The sequence below is a fragment of the Bos taurus genome, chromosome 17, assembly GCF_002263795.3.
Source record: "Bos taurus isolate L1 Dominette 01449 registration number 42190680 breed Hereford chromosome 17, ARS-UCD2.0, whole genome shotgun sequence".
In the NCBI taxonomy this organism is placed as follows: domain Eukaryota; kingdom Metazoa; phylum Chordata; class Mammalia; order Artiodactyla; family Bovidae; genus Bos; species Bos taurus.
The window spans coordinates 50,887,324-50,909,321 of NC_037344.1; the positions used below are offsets into that span (position 1 = coordinate 50,887,324).

Consider the following 21,998-nt stretch of genomic DNA (forward strand, 5'->3'; position numbering starts at 1 on the left):
CCGCTCAGGACGGCCGCCCGCTCCCTAGCAGAATCGGTCCCAAAGCCCCAGTCTTCATAAGAGAGCGTCTTAAGAGGAGAATGAGTCGATTCTTGGGGACTGCTTTTCTCTTTAGAGGGTGGGAGGCCTGCGAAAAGTAGTCCCTTCCTGGCTTTTTGCGGAAGAATCCATCGGGGTGGGGTTACCCATGACTATATAAGGAAGCCCCGGGTGTGGCGCAGGCAGTTGCGTCCGGACCGGGAGTTCAGTCTTCGTTCTTCTGTGTTCGCTGCTGACACCACCACTAATTGGTGAGGAGGGGTCCCGGGGGTCTTGCGGCCGCGCAGCCGCTGGGGACGCGGGTGGTTCACCGGCCTACTGCGGGCCGAGGGGCATTCGGGGCCTACAATTCCCCCGGGCGCGCGAGCAACAGGGTGGCCCTGAGGGGTAGGAACGCGGCAAAATGGCGGCCGTCCCTGATCCCTCATGGGAGAAGGCAGGCTCTGAAGGTGGTTCTGAGGTGGGACGCGAGGATGGGGGGTAGGGAGGGGACTGCGAGTGTCAAGTGAACGCGAGAGGCCCGTAATCTCTCCATGGCGGCGGGATTCAGCTTTCTGGGGGACGAGGGTTGAGTGACGTGTGAGGGAGTCGATTATTAGGTCACGGTTTGACAGGTGCGACTACTCGATTTCCCGTCGCAGTGGTGGTGGTGGTGTTCAGTCGCTCAGTCGTGTCTTACTTTGCAAGCCTATGGGCTACAGCACGACAAGCTTTCTTGTCTTTCGGGGGCTACTTACTGCAGACGCCACTGAGCCGTCCTACGCCCGCGATGGGGGAGGGGACGCGCTGGCCACCGCAGTTAGGAGACATCAGCCCTTCTGTGGGCTCATAATCTAGGGTGGGGCCATCTCCCGGCGTGTATGTGGGGAGGTGTTTACTCGTCTTGGGACACAGGGTTTGGGCCTGGGGTGGACGCTGCAGTGTTGACAAAGGACAGACATCCAGTGAGGGGGGGAGGATAAGTGAGGCCCATTAATTGATTTGGGTCAGGCTTCCCTGCTTCTCTCTCTCAAGTACCTGAAACTGTTTTTGAGCTTTTTAAGCTTGTGAGTTGTTGGGCAAGTTAGTTGTTTGGCTGGTACGTAGTGAAGTTTTTAACATTAGGCGTTGGTTGAGCCGTGAATTAACTGCTAAATGGTGGGGCTCTTTTTTGTGTTACTTTTTTGTTCCAACAGACAATGCAGATCTTTGTGAAGACCCTCACTGGTAAAACCATCACTCTGGAGGTGGAGCCCAGTGACACCATCGAGAACGTCAAGGGGAAGATACAAGAAAAAGAAGGCATCCCCCCAGACCAGCAGAGGCTGATCTTTGCCGGGAAACAGCTGGAAGATGGCCGCACCCTGTCTGACTACAACATCCAGAAGGAGTCCACTCTGCACCTGGTCCTCCGCCTCAGAGGTGGGATGCAGATCTTCGTGAAGACCTTGACCGGCAAGACCATCACCCTGGAGGTGGAGCCCAGTGACACCATCGAGAACGTCAAGGCCAAGATCCAAGACAAAGAGGGCATCCCCCCAGACCAGCAGAGGCTGATCTTTGCCGGGAAACAGCTGGAAGATGGGCGCACCCTGTCTGACTACAACATCCAGAAAGAGTCCACTCTGCACCTGGTCCTCCGCCTCAGAGGTGGGATGCAGATCTTCGTGAAGACCTTGACCGGCAAGACCATCACCCTGGAGGTGGAGCCCAGTGACACCATCGAGAACGTCAAGGCCAAGATCCAAGACAAAGAGGGCATCCCCCAGACCAGCAGAGGCTGATCTTTGCCGGGAAACAGCTGGAAGATGGCCGCACCCTGTCTGACTACAACATCCAGAAAGAGTCCACTCTGCACCTGGTCCTCCGCCTCAGAGGTGGGATGCAGATCTTCGTGAAGACCTTGACCGGCAAGACCATCACCCTGGAGGTGGAGCCCAGTGACACCATCGAGAACGTCAAGGCCAAGATCCAAGACAAAGAGGGCATCCCCCCAGACCAGCAGAGGCTGATCTTTGCCGGGAAACAGCTGGAAGATGGCCGCACCCTGTCTGACTACAACATCCAGAAAGAGTCCACTCTGCACCTGGTCCTCCGCCTCAGAGGTGGGATGCAGATCTTCGTGAAGACCTTGACCGGCAAGACCATCACCCTGGAGGTGGAGCCCAGTGACACCATCGAGAACGTCAAGGCCAAGATCCAAGACAAAGAGGGCATCCCCCCAGACCAGCAGAGGCTGATCTTTGCCGGGAAACAGCTGGAAGATGGGCGCACCCTGTCTGACTACAACATCCAGAAAGAGTCCACTCTGCACCTGGTCCTCCGCCTCAGAGGTGGGATGCAGATCTTCGTGAAGACCTTGACCGGCAAGACCATCACCCTGGAGGTGGAGCCCAGTGACACCATCGAGAACGTCAAGGCCAAGATCCAAGACAAAGAGGGCATCCCCCCAGACCAGCAGAGGCTGATCTTTGCCGGGAAACAGCTGGAAGATGGCCGCACCCTGTCTGACTACAACATCCAGAAAGAGTCCACTCTGCACCTGGTCCTCCGCCTCAGAGGTGGGATGCAGATCTTCGTGAAGACCTTGACCGGCAAGACCATCACCCTGGAGGTGGAGCCCAGTGACACCATCGAGAACGTCAAGGCCAAGATCCAAGACAAAGAGGGCATCCCCCCAGACCAGCAGAGGCTGATCTTTGCCGGGAAACAGCTGGAAGATGGGCGCACCCTGTCTGACTACAACATCCAGAAAGAGTCCACTCTGCACCTGGTCCTCCGCCTCAGAGGTGGGATGCAGATCTTCGTGAAGACCTTGACCGGCAAGACCATCACCCTGGAGGTGGAGCCCAGTGACACCATCGAGAACGTCAAGGCCAAGATCCAAGACAAAGAGGGCATCCCCCCAGACCAGCAGAGGCTGATCTTTGCCGGGAAACAGCTGGAAGATGGCCGCACCCTGTCTGACTACAACATCCAGAAAGAGTCCACTCTGCACCTGGTCCTCCGCCTCAGAGGTGGGATGCAGATCTTCGTGAAGACCTTGACCGGCAAGACCATCACCCTGGAGGTGGAGCCCAGTGACACCATCGAGAACGTCAAGGCCAAGATCCAAGACAAAGAGGGCATCCCCCCAGACCAGCAGAGGCTGATCTTTGCCGGGAAACAGCTGGAAGATGGCCGCACCCTGTCTGACTACAACATCCAGAAGGAGTCCACTCTGCACCTGGTCCTCCGCCTCAGAGGTGGGATGCAGATCTTCGTGAAGACCTTGACCGGCAAGACCATCACCCTGGAGGTGGAGCCCAGTGACACCATCGAGAACGTCAAGGCCAAGATCCAAGACAAAGAGGGCATCCCCCCAGACCAGCAGAGGCTGATCTTTGCCGGGAAACAGCTGGAAGATGGGCGCACCCTGTCTGACTACAACATCCAGAAAGAGTCCACTCTGCACCTGGTCCTCCGCCTCAGAGGTGGGATGCAGATCTTCGTGAAGACCTTGACCGGCAAGACCATCACTCTGGAGGTGGAGCCCAGTGACACCATCGAGAACGTCAAGGCCAAGATCCAAGACAAAGAGGGCATCCCCCCAGACCAGCAGAGGCTGATCTTTGCCGGGAAACAGCTGGAAGATGGGCGCACCCTGTCTGACTACAACATCCAGAAAGAGTCCACTCTGCACCTGGTCCTCCGCCTCAGAGGTGGGATGCAGATCTTCGTGAAGACCTTGACCGGCAAGACCATCACCCTGGAGGTGGAGCCCAGTGACACCATCGAGAACGTCAAGGCCAAGATCCAAGACAAAGAGGGCATCCCCCCAGACCAGCAGAGGCTGATCTTTGCCGGGAAACAGCTGGAAGATGGGCGCACCCTGTCTGACTACAACATCCAGAAGGAGTCCACTCTGCACCTGGTCCTCCGCCTCAGAGGTGGGATGCAGATCTTCGTGAAGACCTTGACCGGCAAGACCATCACCCTGGAGGTGGAGCCCAGTGACACCATCGAGAACGTCAAGGCCAAGATCCAAGACAAAGAGGGCATCCCCCCAGACCAGCAGAGGCTGATCTTTGCCGGGAAACAGCTGGAAGATGGCCGCACCCTGTCTGACTACAACATCCAGAAAGAGTCCACTCTGCACCTGGTCCTCCGCCTCAGAGGTGGGATGCAGATCTTCGTGAAGACCTTGACCGGCAAGACCATCACTCTGGAGGTGGAGCCCAGTGACACCATCGAGAACGTCAAGGCCAAGATCCAAGACAAAGAGGGCATCCCCCCAGACCAGCAGAGGCTGATCTTTGCCGGGAAACAGCTGGAAGATGGCCGCACCCTGTCTGACTACAACATCCAGAAAGAGTCCACTCTGCACCTGGTCCTCCGCCTCAGAGGTGGGATGCAGATCTTCGTGAAGACCTTGACCGGCAAGACCATCACCCTGGAGGTGGAGCCCAGTGACACCATCGAGAACGTCAAGGCCAAGATCCAAGACAAAGAGGGCATCCCCCCAGACCAGCAGAGGCTGATCTTTGCCGGGAAACAGCTGGAAGATGGCCGCACCCTGTCTGACTACAACATCCAGAAAGAGTCCACTCTGCACTTGGTCCTGCGCTTAAGGGGAGGTGTTTTAAGTTCTCCCTTTTAAGCTTTCGATAAGTTACATTGCACTTTTCTTTCAATAAAGTTGTTGCATTCCAAATAGTGTAATTTATTTATTTAGTTAGGGGTGGGTTAGAGTTCAAGGTTTTTGTTCTACCAGATGTTTTAGTAGTAATCTGGAGGTAAGAAATGTCAAGAAAACATGGCCTTAATTAGAACTGTAGTGGGTGAGTATAAATAAAAAATTTGGAGGTTGTAGTTAGAATTCTCCATATGTACACTCATATGTAGATCTACTTATAAGCTACTGATTTTTAAAAGCACACGTTTGGGAGTTGTGCTTAAGAGTGGGAAAGTTTCTGGAATACCAGCAGGGAGGTGGTATTAAAAAGAGGGTGGGGGAAAACAAAAAAAAGAGGGTGGGAATGGTGGAAGAGAGCCTGCAGAAAAATCACCTTTAGTACATAGTTGCAAGTTCACCTTGAGGTGCCTAGAAAATCGTTTGACCAGATTTTTGAAAAAGATGTGGCATAATCTCATTAGACTTCATGCTAGAAAGTTTGGGATTTAGTAATTAAAGCTATTGTCATTTTTGCTGTGTCAAGATTCCTTCCTTTTATATGACTATATAAAGAATTTATATACAGCTTAATTGTGCTGGATAAAGCAGTTGGCTCTTGGTGTTCTATAGTAGTGACATTTATTACCAAATAGGTGCTCTTGGTATACTTTTTAAGTCATAACGAGAGCCAAAGGTTTTTGAAAGTTGGAAGGAGTTTAAGAGGTTGTTTACTCCAAAGAACAAATTTACTCCAATTTCTCCTTTCCACTCTCCCATATTTAGGGTATGCACATGTAGAATCTGTGTAGAGAAAAATTTGTGTTACTGAGATAGCTAAGTAAGGCCTAGGTATGGGGGACAAGAAATGCCATTTGGTAAATTTGTAAATTAGGCAAATTCATTACTTAAAGTTTTTCATTTGTCAAGTATGCCTGTATATTTCATTGGATTTCCATGACTCACCCATACAAATGAATACATAGGTCAAGAAGCAATATGACAAGAGTATGTGGAACTTCACACATCCAGTCAACTATGTGAATCTGGTCAATGTGAATAGACCTGTAACCACATCTAGTCACTATGTGAATAGGTTTTGTATAGTTGTGTTACTCATTGAAAATGAGTGGTCATAACTAGGGGGGAAACTTCAACAGCATCTTGAAAATGGCCATTCTGTGGGATAGGTTTTGCACAATTCCTCCATCAGTGTTATCAAATGATGAGTTCTTTGTCTTCAAGTATGAGTGTGTCAATGGCTAGTTAGCACTCGAGAAGGTGGGGCTGGGTCATTTCACCGGGACACATGTGCACTGCAGTTGGAAGGGTCTTGGCTCTGAAGCAATTGTGGGTATTGCAGGGTGGGGATGCTTACTGGAGAGATGGAAGAACACAGTGGCTCCTTCCTGTCAAGTTTAATGAAGGAAATTGTTAATCACAAATGTAAATACTTGAAAAGTTTTGAAAAACAAGTACAGGTTAGTGCAAACATTAAAATGGATGTAGAAATTGAAAGTTCCATATAAGCTTATTCAGGGGGGTGGGGGTGGAAATTAGTATATTTGCCTCTTACTGTTCATAGTTAAAATGTTTACGCATGTGTTTTACAAAGTCAAAGGTAGCCCATGTAAGTCCCAAAGTGTGTGTGTGTGCTCAGTTGTGTTGGACTCTGCAAACCCATGGACTGAAGCCTGCCAGTCTCTTGCCATGCAACTTTCCAGGCAAGAACACTGGCGTGGGTTGTCGTTCTTACTCCAGGGGATCCATGTCTCCTGTGTTGGCAGTCGGATTCTTGACTAGTTAACTACATCTTACCAGTTAATGACATTTTTTTTGGACCACTCCAGCATGTGGCAATCTTAGTTCCTCAACTAGGGATTGAACCTGTGCCCCCTGAAGTGGAAGCAGAGAATCGTAACCATTGGACTGTCAGGGAAGTCTGCTAGGGATAACTAAAATTAGTTTGGTGGTATTTTGGACTCCTGTGTAGTAAATACATATATGCATATATATGTATACATACAAATAAAGTAGGACAATTCACATGGTGTTTCTCAGCTATTTTTTTAACTAGGCAATTGTGGATATCTTTCTGTGACAGCATATCAATATTGCTGTCATTCTATTTAATATTCTAGTATTCAATTGTATAGATGCCCTATGATTTACTTAACCTGCTCACCAACATTGTTTCTAGGTTTTTGCTGTTAAGATCCTGGTGAAGTACATCCTTATACATGTATTTTTCACATGCTAATACTTGGATAGTATAAAATCAAGATTTCTATTTAATGAAGTTCTTGGTGATAATTTAAAAATCAGTCAAAACAGTTTTATAAATACCATTATCATATTTTCCTACTTTTTTGAGTAATTTTTGCATGTGTTATATAAACAGTATATAGTGCAAGCTCTTCCACTTTTTTCTCCCAGTTCTCCACCTGCCCTAGTATATATATATACTTTCAGAGTTTCCCCATGCATGTACAACAAGCAACTACTAATTTCTCTTTATACACAGGGAAATGTGTATAATTGTGTGTATATATATATGTGTATATATATATATACAGTTTATACACAAAAGGTATAAACTGGTTTACAGTCTCTTGCACCATGCTTTTTCACTTTATATCTTTTATAGTTTGATAGAGCTCTTACACCCTTTCATTCTGTATAAAGGAAAAATACACTTTTCATGTGATTTTCTCAAAGACCACGAGAGCAACACAATCCCTAGTGAATATTTACAGGACTCTCCAACAAATATAAGCTTTTTGGGAACAATAATGATAAGGTGATGAATGAGAAGCATTTCTAATATCAAGGGATCTAGTCTCTAGTTAGAGAACAGAAATGTTAGACTTGTTCAGTTTCTGAAAGTTGGATGATTGCTAAATCCAAAAGTACCCCAAAGTGAGGTTTCACACATGAGTTAATACTATGTAAAACCTAGGTAGCATGTTGAAAAGCAAAGACATTACTTTGCCAACAAAGGTTGTCTAGTCAAGGCTATGGTTTTTCCTGTGGTCATGTATGAATGTGAGAGTTGGACTGTGAAGAAAGCTGAGCACCAAAGAATTGATGCTTTTGGACTGTGGTGTTGAGGAAGATTCCTGAGAGCTTGGATTGCAAGGAGATAAGCCCTGGGTGTTCATTGGAAGGAATGATGCTAAAGCTGAAACTCCAGTACTTTGGCCACCTCGTGTGAAGAGTTGACTCATTGGAAAAAACTCTGATGCTGGGAGGGATTGGGGGCAGGAGGAGAAGGGGACGACAGAGGATGAGATGGCTGGATGGCATCACTGACTCGATGGACGTGAGTTTGAGTGAACTCCGGGAGTTGGTGATGGACAGGGAGGCCTGGCGTGCTGCGATTCATGGGGTCACAAAGAGTCGGACACGACTGAGCGACTGAACTGAACTGAACTGAACTGAAGGATTCAGTTACATAGATGTGATCATGTGAATGTTGAATAAACCAGAAGAAAAATGAGTGGCTCATATTTTTTAATATTCTTTTTTTTTGTCTGAAAGCACAACAAAATCCTGGTCGCATTATTATAAATATGGTTCTCACAGGGGTATGTGTATTGATTGGTAAGCGCTTTTTAAAGTGATATCATCCTTAGTGTGTAGCGCCTACCTGCCGGAAGAGGGAGCTACGGGGACAGATTTTTGGTTTAGTCATGTAGCTTGCAACGCCCTCAAGCGGTTGTGGTTGGCCAGGCAGTTTGTGCTTTTAATACTTCTGTATTTCTCAGAAGGTTGCTTACTCATCAGTAAAAGTTAACTTACTGTTCTTCCATTTCCTTTTACTTTATCCTTTTTCTGCCAGTCCTGAAGCCATCTCTTTCGATTTCAGCTGGAATGATTCCACAGCATCTAATGTAGCTGTTATTCAACATAGACTCCGTTTCTTACAGCATCTCATCAGGTCTGACCCCTTAAAATACTCTTCTGCCTGCTTCTCTTAACTGCTGGTCACTTTCTTTTTTTTCCATATGCTCTCTGACATTTTCCACTTGGTTCCATTCTAGCTGTTCCCTTTTCCTAATATACCACCATTACCCTATCTCTGACTTAAAATCTTTATCCTTGGCTGTGGTGAGGAAAGAGCTGGGTTCCTGGGACAGCACAGAGAGATTAAGTAGCTTCTCAGAGAAGCCACATATAGGATGGCAAGAGGTCACTGGCAGAATTTCCTGGGGCAGGAGGCTGGCAGAGAAACAAGTGACTATCAGCACAGACTTGTGGAAAGTATAAGTATTCCTCAGAAACCCCCAAAAATACCAGGAAAGGGGAACTGGTAAGTGGACTTCCTAGAGGGTAATATACAATGCAGAACAGACTTGTCATACAGGCTTTAAAGGAAATGCTGATCCCTCCACACTGGTTTACACACTCCCTGCCCTCTCCTCCTCATTGGGAGGGACTGGATGGATGGAAAGAAGAGATTAAGGCTTTGGCTGGAACAAGAAGACACGGAAGAGGTACTAGCTGAAATGATAAGATGAGAGGTGGAGATGTGCAAATTTGAAGACAGTAAATGTGTTCTATTATATATCTTTCAGAATGGTCCACATGCATGAGAAAACAGACAAATCCAGAATGGGAGACTTTTATTAAGTCTGCTGGTCTGGTTCTTCAAAGTCTGTCTTTGGAAAAAAAGCATAGGGTTGTTCTAGATTAAGAGAAGGGAAATTCCTTGGTGGTCCAGTGGTTAAGAATCCACTCTCTCATTGCCAAGGCACCAGTTGAATATCTGGTAAGATCCCCTACCCGTTAGGATACTGATAACTCAGTCCTCACCATGCACTGGGCTCACTTCAATCTGAAATTTTCTTTAAAAGCTTTTTATGATATGGACCATTTTTAAAGTCTATTGATTTGTTACAGTACTGCTTCTGTTTTATTTCATTCTGTTGTTGTTTTTGGCTATGAGGTGTGAGGAATCTTAGTTCCACAACCAAGGATTGAACCTGCACACCCTGCATTGGAAGAGGATGTCTTAACTGCTGAACCATCAAGAAAGTCCCTCAATCTGAAACTTCTTAGTGACTCTGCGGCAAAGGCAAATTGGAAGACAAGAAATGTGTTCCAGATTTTATTGATGCAGAAACTGAGGCATAGCGGGTAAAGGGAGGGCACCAGACAGTCTGGCTCCAGTTCCATGCTCTTTTTTTTTTCCTGTTACATATTTATACTGATTTTTTTGGTATTTTTAAATGTTTATGCAATTTTTAAAGGTTACTTCCCATTTATAATTATGAAATATTGGCTATATTCCCTGTGTTATACAATACATCCTTGAGCCTGTCTTATACCCAGTAGTTTGTACCTCTCTTATCATCCACATATTCTTCCTCCCTTCCCTCCCTACTGGTAACCACTAATTTGTTCTCTGTATCTGTGAATCTGCCTCTTTTTGATTTTATTCATTGGTTTGTTATATTTTTTAGATTCCACATGTAAGTGATAACATACAGTGTTTGTCTTTGTCTGACTTATTTCACTTAGCACAATGCCCTCCAAGTTCATCCATGTAATTGCAAATGGCATTATTTCATTGCTTTTATGGCTGAAGAGTATTCCATTGTATATATATAGTATACCACATCTTGAGCCATTCATCAGTTTATGGGCACTTAGGTTGCTTCCGTATTTTGGCCATTGTAAAGCTGCTATGAACATTGGGGTGTGAGTAATCTTTTTGAATTAGTGTCTTTGGTTTTTTCAGATATAGACCCAGGAGTGGAATTGCCCACTCTTAACCATTGTGCTCTCAGATCCCCGTGGAAGCACCATGAAGATTGAGGCTTTTTCTGTTTTATTGCTCTGACCTTGGCTCTCAGTGCTAAGAACCTAAAATGTCTGAATCCGGGTACAGTTCCAAGAAGAAGCATTTTATCTCCTTGCTGGGCTGGGTGGTGGAGCCATTGCAGCACGCTCTGGGCCTCAGGAATAGTCAGCCAGGTCACGCATTTAGGAGAATGAACACTTAAGGGAAGTCTCAGGCATAACTCATTGGTGTAGATAAATGAAAGTCAAAGCGAACTTGTTAGAAGTTTGTAGCACAATTTCAAGAAGCTAACCACATATGGCTATTTACATTTAAATTAATTAAAATCAAATAAATGTGTTCATCTGTTGCACAAGCCACATATTAAGAGTTTGGGATGGGGGGAATTCCCTGATGATCTGGTGATTAGGATTTGACCCTTTCACTGCTGTGGCCTGGTTTCAATCCCTGGCCAATAAGATCAATAAGATCTCTTCAAGCCTTGTGGCCTGGCCAAAATTTAAAAAAAAAGTTTAGTAGAAACATGTGACTAGTGGGCATGTTCGCATCATGGCAGAAAATCCCGTGGAATGGTGTTGGTGCAGATGGACCATCATTTAGCTAAGCATTCTTCTACTATTAGATATTCATGTTGCTTCCAATATTTTGCTACTATAATCAGTGTGACAAGATTATAAAACTATTCTTTCATTAAAATAAAGTTTTCTTTTTATAAAGTTTTTTGGTTTTTCTTTTTTGTCCTCCACTTGTGGTTTGTGGGATCTTAGTTCCCTGACCAGGAATTGAACCCAGGCCCTCAGCAGTGAGAGAACAGAGTCCTACCCGCTGGGCTGCTGGGGAATTCACTGTAAGACTTCTTACACACAGATCTTTGCCCATGTGTGCGTGTATGTCTGATAGCTACACTTCTCAAGGGAACTTGTAGGTAAAAGGGCACATGCATTTTACATTTAGACTTTGCCAAGTCCCCCTTCAAAGAGGTTACTCAAATTTACTCAGCCAACAAGAATCAACACCCACAGCCTGGCCAGAACTGGGGCTTCTCAACCTTTGATCTTTGCTTGTCCACTAGGTGAATAATGATATAATAGTTTTAATTTGGAAATTATTTTAAGTTTCTCCTAACACCATTAGGACCTCATTCATTATTCCACTGACAAAAGTACTTTCAATATGACAAACATTTTTCCAAGTCATTTGTATCTTAGTGGGGGACTTTGTCCTTCAGGACAGTGTCTACTGTTTATATTGATTGCCTCACCCATCACTGGTTTTGAACTGTGTGCTGCTAATTATTAGCTATGGTGGATGCAGAGGGAAAGGCAAAATTGGATATGGAATGCCCAGAGCTATGAAACTATAAAAGGGCCTGGCTGTCACTTAAAAAGAGTATGTTTCTCATAAGACATTCCATTTCACAAACAGCTTGTAACTGGACAGATAAGGGGCTATCACCTGATTCTTATCCTCTTGAGTGGTTGACTGACTTGCTCTTAGAATGCAAATCTGCAGAGACATATACGCAGGACTGTTGTTGATTTTTAGGACTGTTGATTCTTAAACTGTATAGGGACTTCCCTGGTGGTCCAGTGGTTAAGACTCTGTGCTTCCAATGCAGGAGGAGGTACAGGTTTGATCCCTGATTGGGGAACTGGAATCCCACATGCCAATCAGTCAAAAAAAAAACAAGACCCCAGTGAGGTGAATGAACCTAGAGCCTATTATGCAAAGTGAAGTAAGTCAGAAAGAGAAAGACAAATATTGTATATTAACGGATACATATGGAACCTAGAGAGAGGATACTGATAAACCTACTTGCAGGGCAGCAAATGAGACGCAGATATAGAGAACACACTTGTGGACCCAGCGAGGGAAGGAGAGAGTGAGACGAATTGAGAAAATAGCATGGAAACATATACATTACCATATGTAAAATAGATTGCAAGTGAGAATTTGCTGTGTAAACCAGAGAGCTCAACTCAGCGTTCTGTGACAACCTAGAGGGGTGGGATGGGGTGGGAGATGGAAAGTTGGTTCAAGAGGATGGGACATATGTATACCTATGGCTGATTTGTATTGATGTGTGGCAGAAACCAGCACAGTGTTGTAGGGCGATTGGCCTCCAATACTTGCATTTTGTTCTATACTTCTCAATATTGTACAGTTATAATCTTGATAATTATTAGTTACTCAAGAACAGTTGCTTTATGAGTATTGTTCAATTGTCATCACCAATAGAATGATACTCAAATGTGTTCTTTCTATAAAACTTTATAAGTAATAAAAAAAAGACCCCCAAACTGTGTAACATTTAAAGATAATTATGGTACACCCATGTCCATAGCAGCATTATTCCATAGCCAAAAATGGAAAGAATCAAAATGTCTATCAATAAGAAAAATGGATAAATGAGATGTGGTATATACATACATTAGGATATTGTTTAGCCATGAAAAGGAAGAGGATTCTGACAAAGGCTGCAACATGGATGAATCTGGAGTGCATTATACTCAGTGAGATTAGCCAGTCATAAAAGGACAAATACTGTACAAGTCCGGTTATATGAGGTCCTGCTGCTGCTGCTGCTAAGTCACTTCAGTCATGTCTGACTCTATGTAACCCCATAGACAGCAGCCCAACAGGCTCCTCTGTCCCTGGGATTCTCCAGGCAAAAATACAGGAGTGGGCTGCCATCTCCTCTCCAATGTATGCATGCATGCTAAGTAGCTTCAGTTGTGTCTGACTCTGTGCGACCCTATGGACAGCAGCCCACCAGGCTCCTCTGTCCACAGGATTCTCTAGGCAAGAATACTGGAGTGGGTTACCATTTCCTTCTCCAATATGAGGTCCTAGAGAGATCAAATTAATAGACACAGAAAGTAGAATGGGGGTTTACCAGAGGCTGGGGGAGGGGCATGGGGAGTTGTTTAAGTAGGACAGAGTTTCAGTCACCTATGGAGATCATGGTGATGCTTTCATGAAAAACGTGAATGTACTTAATGTCACTGAACTGTACACTTGGAACATATTAAAATGGCTATTTATATGTGTGTGTGCGTGCGTGTATATACATGGAAAAGTGTTTAGGAAATAGGTGGAAAAATAGAAAATAGTCATAGAGGCTCTTGCTTGGGAAGATTTTTTTTTTCTTTTCTTTGGACAGGCCAAGTGGCTTGCAGAATCTTAGTTCCCCGACCAGGGATGGAACCTGGCCTTGTAGTGAAAGCACTGAGTTCTAACCACCAGACAGTCAGGGACTTCCCTGGGAAGATTTTAAAATGTTGTCTGGAAAATGAACCATCTGTGATTACCCCCATGTATAGGTTTCTCCCAGATGCTCAAGGGGATGGAGCATCGGGGTGGAAGAGGGTGCTAGTGAAAAGCTTTACAACCTAAATGAGAGAGTAGAGTCCAGTTCTCTCCAAGGTCAGCCGCAAACTTCAACAGCCACCAGGGGCCGTGGTAAGGGGCTTTGTACCACAGTACTCAACACCACTGCCCTGTACACTTATAAGTGGTTAGATGGTTCATTTTATGTTGTGTGTATTTTTAAAATTACAATTAAAAATTTTTTTAATGTACTTTCAAAAAACAAGCAGAGCAAACATGTACTATTAAGGTTTGAGCTTCCCAGGTGGCGCTAGTGGTAAAAGAACCCTCCTGCCAATGCAGGAGGCAAGAGATGTGGGTTCTATCCCTGGGTCCCGAAGAGCCTCTGGAGAAGGAAATGGCAACCCACTCTAGTATTCTTGCCTGAAAAAAATCCTATGGACAGAGGAGCCTGGTGGGTTACAGTCCATTGGGTCGCAAAGAGTCGGACATGACTGAAGCAACTTAGCACGGAGCACATTGAGGTTTGTTAGAGATGGATGCTGGTTATATTATTCTCTGTCCTTTCTTGAATGTTTAAAATATTCCACAATTAGGAAAAAACTCTGAAAGTAGTTCGTTAGGACACATGGGCAAAAAACTGTGAACTAGAATCCTTTTAGCTTTTACGTAAATCCTTAGACTTTAAAAGGAGCAATAAGGCTTTGATTATCTTTTTCAAGTTAAAAGCCTACCTATTCCCAGGTGGCACAGTGGTAAAGAATCTGTCTGCCAATGCAGGAGGCAAAAGAGGCATGGGTTTGATCCCTGAGTCAGGAAGATTCCCTGGAGGAGGAAATGGCAACTCCACGGAAGTTTGGTGGGCTACAGCCCATGGGTTCACAAAGAATTGGACACAGATGAGCACAATGGGGGTCCAGTGGTTAAGAATCTGCCTTGCAATTCAGGGGACATGGGTTTGATCTCTGGTTGGGGAACTAAGATCCTGCATGCCATGGGCAACTAAGCCCATGCACCACAACTAGAGAAGCCTGTGCGCCACAGGAAAGATCCAGCACAGCGATCCCCCCGCCACACACACACAAAAAGATCAACAGTATGGTTTTGATTATCTATTGCTGCTTTGTAAGCCATTCTGAACTTAGTGGTGGAAAATAATTATGATTGTTTATGATGATATCGCATGGTTTTGGGGCTCAGCAGGGTGGTTACTGCAGGGATGTCTCATGTGCTTGGCGTGGAAGATGGCTAGAGGAATCAGGGAAGCTTCCTCACTCACTCGTCTGACATTGGGAGCTGGTTTTGGCTGAGACCTCAGTGGCAGCTGTTACCAGAACACTGCATGGATCAGCTGCATGTGGTTGGGGGTTCCTCCCAGTACAGCGGCTGGCTTCCAAGAGCCAGCCGCCATTGAGAGCCAGGTGAACAATGCATGACTTCTACCACATTCTATGCATTAGAATCAAGTACAGCTAGAAGGTACAACTTCAAGGTCACGTTATTAAAAAAGAACTGGTTGTCCTCCACCCTTTCTTTCCTTCTTCCCTTGGGCTTGTTAACAGGGTGCCAGTGCGCCAGCTTTGACCCCAGGGAGGGAGTGGCAGAGCTGTGAGGCAGCTGTCCACATTCAAGGGGAAGATAATCAGTTTCTACATTTTTATTCTGTTTTTTGCCTCCCCCTACCCCCACAATGTGGTTAAAAAAACACATAACATAGAATGTACCATCTTAACCATTTTAAAGTAAGAAGCTCAGTACTGTTAACTGTATGCACATCATTATGACAGAAGCCCAGAACATTTGCATCTCATAAAACTAAAAGTCATTAAATAACAACTCCCCACCCACTTCCACCCAGCCTTTGGTAACCAGCTTTCTACTTTCTGTCCTTAAGAGTCTGACTACTCTAGATACTTCATGTAAGTGGAATCTTACAGAATGTGTCTTTTTTTTTGTAACTCTCTTATTTCACTTAGCATAATATCATGAAATTTCATCCATGATAGTATTTCCTTCCTAATTTTTAAGGCTGAATGGTATTCCAATATGTGTATACGTTTTGCTTATCCGTCTGTCAATGGACACTTGGGCTGCTTCTATCTCTTGGCTGCTATGAACATGGATGTATAAATATCTCTTTGAGATGCTGCTCTAAATTCTTTTGGGTATATTCTCAGAAGTGGAATTCCTGGATCATATGGTAGTTCTGGGTTTCCCAGGTGGCCTACTGGTAAAGAACCTGCCTGCCAATGCAGGAGACATAAGAGACACAAATTTGATCCTTGAGTCAGGAAGATCTTCTGGAGGAGAGCATGGCAACAAACCACTCCAGTATTCTTGCCTGGAGAATCCCATGGACAGAGGAGCCTGGTGGGTCCCAAAGAGTTGGATACCACTGAAGTGTTGGAGAAGACTCTTGAGAGTCCCTTGGACTGCAAGGAGATCCAACCTGTCCATTCTGAAGGAGATCAGCCCTGGGATTTCTTTGGAAGGAATGATGCTAAAGCTGAAACTCCAGTACTTTGGCCACCTCATGTGAAGAGTTGACTCATTGGAAAAGACTCTGATGCTGGGAGGGATTGGGGGCAGGAGGACAAGGGGACGACAGAGGATGAGATGGCTGGATGGCATCACTGACTCGATGGACGTGAGTCTGAATGAACTCCGGGAGTTGGTGATGGACAGGGAGACCTGGCGTGCTGCGATTCATGGGGTCGCAAAGAGTCGGACACGACTGAGCGAATGAACTGAACTGAACTGAACTGAAGTGACTTAGCATGCATGGTAGTTCTGTTTTAATTTTTTGAGAAAGTACCATACTGTGTTCCATAATGGCTGTACCATTTTACATTCCCACCAACAGGTCCCAAAATTTCCAATTTCTTCACATCCTTCCCAACACTTGTTATTTTCTGTGTGTGTGTGTTTTAATACAGTAGCCATCCTAATGGATGTGAGGTGCTATCTCACTGTGATTTAGATTTCCATTTCTCGGACAGTGATGCTGAGAATCTTTTCATATGCTGTTTGGCTATTCGTGTATCATCTTTTCAGAAATTTCTATTCAAGTCCTTTGTCTACTTTTAAATTGGGTTATTTGATTTTAGGGATGTGGAGTTGTAAGATTATATTCTGGATATTAACACTTTACTCAGTTCAGTTCAGTTCAGTTGCTCAGTCGTGTCCGACTCTTCGTGACCCCGTGAATCGCAGCACGCCAGGCCTCCCTGTCCATCACCAACTCCCGGAGTTCACTCAGACTCACGTCCATCGGGTCAGTAATGCCATCCAGCCATCTCATCCTCTGTTGTCCCCTTCTCCTCCTGCCCCCAATCCCTCCCAGCATCAGAGTCTTTTCCAATGAGTCAACTCTTCACATGAGGTGGCCAAAGTACTGGAGTTTCAGCTTCAGCATCATTCCCTCTAAAGAAATCCCAGGGCTGATCTCCTTCAGAATGGACTGGTTGGATCTCCTTGCAGTCCAAGGGACTCTCAAGAGTCTTCTCCAACACCACAGTTCAAAAGCATCAATTCTTCAGCGCTCAGCTTTCTTCACAGTCCAACTCTCACATCCACACGTGACCACTGGAAAAACCATAGCCTTGACTAGACAAACCTTTGTTGGCAAAGTAATGTCTCTGCTTTTGAATATGCTATCTAGGTTGGTCATAACTTTCCTTCCAAGGAGTAAGCGTCTTTTAATTTCATGGCTGCAATCACCATCTGCAGTGATTTTGGAGCCCCCCAAAATAAAGTCTGACACTGTTTCCCCATCTATTTCCTATGCCAGCAAATTTGGAAAACTCAGCAGTGGCCACAGGACTGGGAAAGGTCAGTTTTCATTCCAATCCCAAAGAAAGGCAATGCCAAAGAATGCTCAAACTACCGCACAATTGCACTCATCTCACACTCTAGTAAAGTAACGCTCAAAATTCTCCAAGCCAGGCTTCAGCAATACGTGAACCGTGAACTTCTTGATGTTCAAGCTGGTTTTAGAAAAGGCGGAGGAACCAGAGATCAAATTGCCAACAGCCGCTGGATCATGGAAAAAGCAAGAGAGTTCCAGAAAAACATCTATTTCTGCTTTATTGACTACACCAAAGCCTTTGACTGTGTGGATCTCTATAAACTGTGGAAAATTCTGAAAGAGATGGGAATACCAGATCACCTGGCCTGCCTCTTGAGAAACCTGTATGAAGGTCACGACGCAACAGTTAGAATTGGACATGGAACAACAGACTGGTTCCAAATAGGAAAAGGAGTATTCAAGGCTGTATATTGTCACCCTGCTTATCTAACTTCTATGCAGAGTACATCTTGGGAAACTCTGGGCTGGAAGAAGCACAAGCTGGGATCAAGATTGCTGGGAGAAATATCAATAACCTCAGATATGCAGATGACACCACCTTTATGGGAGACAGTGAAGAGGAACTAAAAAGCCTCTTGATGAAAGTGAAACTGGAGAGTGAAAAAGTTGGCTTAAAGCTCAACATTCAGAAAACCCTTTACTAAATGTAGGATTTGCAAATATTTTCTCTCCCATTCTGCTGCTGCTGCTGCTGCTAAGTCACTTCAGTCGTGTCCGACTCTGTGAGACCCCATAGACAGCAGCCCACCAGGTTCCCCCGTCCCTGGGATTCTCCAGGCAAGAACACTGAAGTGGGTTGCCATTTCCTTCTCTAATGCATGAAAGTGAAAAGTGAAAGTGAAGTCACTCAGTCGTGTCCGACTCTTAGCGACCCCATGGACTGCAGCCTACCAAGCTCCTCCATCCATGGGATTTGCCAGGCAAGAGAGGTTGTCTTTTCACAACCTCTCCCATCTTTAATGGAGAAATGTCCAAGAATTCACAAATATATTTTAAAGTCACCACAACATGAAAGAGTTTGGGGGAAGAAAAATTCTTGCTGTGTTCTGATTGCCCTCCCTAGAGATCACCTCTGTTACCGATTTATTGTGAAGCTTTCCAGAGATTTTCTTTGAGGCTTTGGGATGTAATGTCTCTAGAAATTGTGCAGAGTTTGTATTCATGCAAAGTGAACTGTGAAGTAGACACTGGCTTCTCTGTGACAGGTTTCTCTGAACCTCATAATGCTGATTTGTAACACAGGACAGTTGGAGTGGGTGATTTGTAAATACCCTACATCCTGAGTGAACATGGGCTGCATGCTGGGAAAGAGTGCTTTCCCACAAGCTTCTGAGCCTCCTTTCACTCGATTGATGGAAGTTTGGGCTTGTCTTGGAAGGTGATTTCTTAAAGGAGAAAGCATTCACTCTGAGCACAGTCTGAGTTGCTGTTATGTGAGAATCTGAGGCTGTGTTTCATTTCATTTAAATAAGAAAACAGTTCCTCTTGTCAGTTCTTCAGTTCTGTGCTGGGCGAAACTCTCATTTCAGTTCTTATTTTTCAGAAATTACAAAGGATGTGAAATATGGCACAGGAAGAAAACGAATCTGCTGCTCCGCCCTAAAATTCTTCCCCAATCTGAGATTCATAGTGTTGAATAAAAAGTTTCTCAGGCTCCAGTCAGGGAGCATCACGCTGGACTGCATCTTGGATTAACAGTACAGAATTTTTTGAGTTTTGACTCAAACCTGCAGAATCAATCTTTCGACTTGGCTATAAATATACAATTTTACTTATCATGGAAGAAAAGATCCAATTTACAATAGCAACCATAATGATGAAATATTTAGTGGCAAACTTCTCAAGGTATGTGGAGGATATAAATATAAAAGATGTTAAAATTCTACTGTCACATATAAAAGAAAGTTTGGATGAATAGCTAGATGATCTTTGTTCTTAGAGAATTTTTTGGAACAATGTCAGTTCCTAGATTTAGCCAGAAATTGATACAATCCCAATTAAATAACCAACAGAAAATTATGGGTGAATATGAGAAAATGATGCTGAAATATATTAAAAAGTGAACATAAGGTTCCTTCCTCAACATAAGGAACTGAATGGTTCATTCAATTCTGTGCCCTGACATTCAACTGAGAAAAACCAGTACCTGAGTCCTTGTGGTGATATTCAGATACTAAATTAACCCCCACTGGAGCAGCTTCATTTCTGGCTTCTTGTTATGCAAAGTAACAAGTCTCTTAAAAAATTGTTTCGTTTATTTATTGGCTGTGCTGGGTCTTAGCCGTAGCATGTGGCATCTAGTCCCCTGACTAGAGATCGAACCTGGGCCCCTTGCATTGGGAGCATGGAGTCTTAGCCAGTGGACCATAAGAGAATTCCATTCTCTTCCTGGCATAAGAATTGCCAGGAAAAGTGGGAAATGGAGAATAGTGAGGGGAAATTCGCTTTACAGAGCAGAGATTTAAAAATAGAAACACCTACTAAACACTGGAAGAGAATGTAGATTTTTAAAAAATTCTTGGTTTGGGAGCCTTTTCTTTTCTTTAGCAGACTGTCTTTTCTAACGTTGTTTTCTTTCTTTCTTTCTGGCTGTGCTGGGTCTTTGTTGCTGGATACAGGCTTTCTCTAGTCACAGTGGGTGGCAGCTACTCTCTTGTTTCAGCGTGCGGGCTTCTCATGTGGTGTGTCTTCTATTGTTACAGGGCACTGGCTCTTGGGTTCTCAGGCTTCAGTAGTTGCAACATGTATGTTCAGTAGTTGTGATGCAGGGGCCTAGCTGCTTCTTGGTGTGTGGGATCTTCCTGGAGCAGGGGTTGGACCCATGTCCTTGCATTGCAGGCAGATTCTTTATCACTGGACCACCAGGGAAGTCCTGGAAGCCTTATCTGAATATAACCCAAAACTAAGAGTTCATAGAAATAAATCTGATCATGAGAAAATAAAATTTCGTCTTTTGCAAAATATCAAAAGCAAAGTCAGCTTGGAAAATATATTCAGAATTCCTGTGTTAGGCAAAGAATTGTATATGTCCTTCATATACAAAAAGTGAGCACTAACAAACAAGCCAGTAGAAGAAATAATCACCGGAGGTCAAAATGAAGTTCACAAATGGCTGATAACTATATGAAAAAATGTTCAGCCTCATTTATAATGAAAAGAAGTGCAGAGCAAAGCCATTAGTAATCTTTTGTGTATCCAGTATGTGAAAATAAAGAGTTTGATGATAATTCAACTGTTGAGGATACAGGGAAAACACTGCATATATTGTTGGTGGAAGTATAAACAGTGATACTTTTTGGAGACTGGCTTGGGAAAGTTTTTCAAGATGAAAAAAGTGCATACTTTGGATCCAGCGGGCTCACAGTTGGGTATTCAGCCTAGGTGGCATTGATGGTTGCCCCACCAGAATCTTTTTTTTTTTAATTAATTTTTATTGGAGTATAGTTGCTTTTTTTTACCCCCTGACAGAATTGTTCTCCTTCTGCCTCCTCTGGAGCAGAACTCTTTCCTCTACAAGGCATGTATCTCTGTGAATGCTGATGTGCCCATCCAGCAAGATGTAAGCAGGGCCTCCAACAAGCCCCTAAAATAAGACTTTCTGGTCACTTTAAAACACAGGCTGAAATAAAAAGAATGGGGAAGCCACAGCTGATTGGAGAGTGTTTCCAGGCAGAGGGAATAGTGCATACAGAGGCTCATGGTTGGAAGGAGTAGTAGCTGTAGGGGTGTGGCTTTCAGGGCTGTATCACTTTGAGGGCTCTGGGTGGCAAATAAGAACAAATCCAATCAAAATTGGACTTGCCCGGTGGTCCGCTGGCTAAGACTCCATGCTCCCAACGCAAGGGGCCCAGGTTCGATCTCTAGTCAGGGGACTAGATCCCACATGCTACGGCTAAGACCCAGCACAGCCAATAAATAAACAAAACAATTTTTTAAGAGATTTGTTACTTTGCATAACAAGAAGCCAGAAATGAGGCTGCTCCAGTGGGGGTTAATTTAGTATCTGAATATCACCACAAGGACTCAGGTACTGGTTTTTCTCAGTTGAATGTGAGGGCACAGAAGTGAATGTACCATAATTCATGGTTCATAGCACAGTCTCATCATTTAGCCCATACAAGGTCTGTTTATGTTCTTTTAAGAGTTAACTGGATGCTATTTATATGAACTGTGCAGAATAAGCAAATCCACAGAGAAAGAAAGTAGAGTGGTGGTTGTCAGAGGATGGAAGGGGGGGAGCAGGGAATGACTTTGAAATGGTATGCTGGGGTTTCTTTTTGAGGAAGTGAAGATGTTCTGCAATTAAATGGTGGTAATGGTTGTAC

At 44.5% G+C, this 21,998-nt stretch overlaps 1 protein-coding gene across 1 annotated transcript; it reads left to right on the forward strand.

The window, feature by feature from the left end:
- The first annotated feature begins 220 nt into the window (after positions 1-220).
- On the forward strand, positions 221-5,145 carry UBC (ubiquitin C). Its single transcript, NM_001206307.2, has 3 exons — positions 221-290; positions 1,215-1,668; positions 3,036-5,145. Exons 2-3 carry the CDS (start codon positions 1,218-1,220, stop codon positions 4,655-4,657), a joined length of 2,073 nt encoding a protein of 690 aa, NP_001193236.1. The 5' UTR covers positions 221-290; positions 1,215-1,217; the 3' UTR covers positions 4,658-5,145.
- Positions 5,146-21,998: the final 16,853 nt, after the last annotated feature.

Bases quoted from the DNA above. Each gene is read 5' to 3' on its own strand.
- UBC (NM_001206307.2), top strand. From the start codon at position 1,218: ATGCAGATCTTTGTGAAGACCCTCACTGGTAAAACCATCACTCTGGAG. The intron at 1,669-3,035 runs GTGGGATGCAGA...TCCGCCTCAGAG, and splicing joins CCTGGTCCTCCGCCTCAGAG to GTGGGATGCAGATCTTCGTG.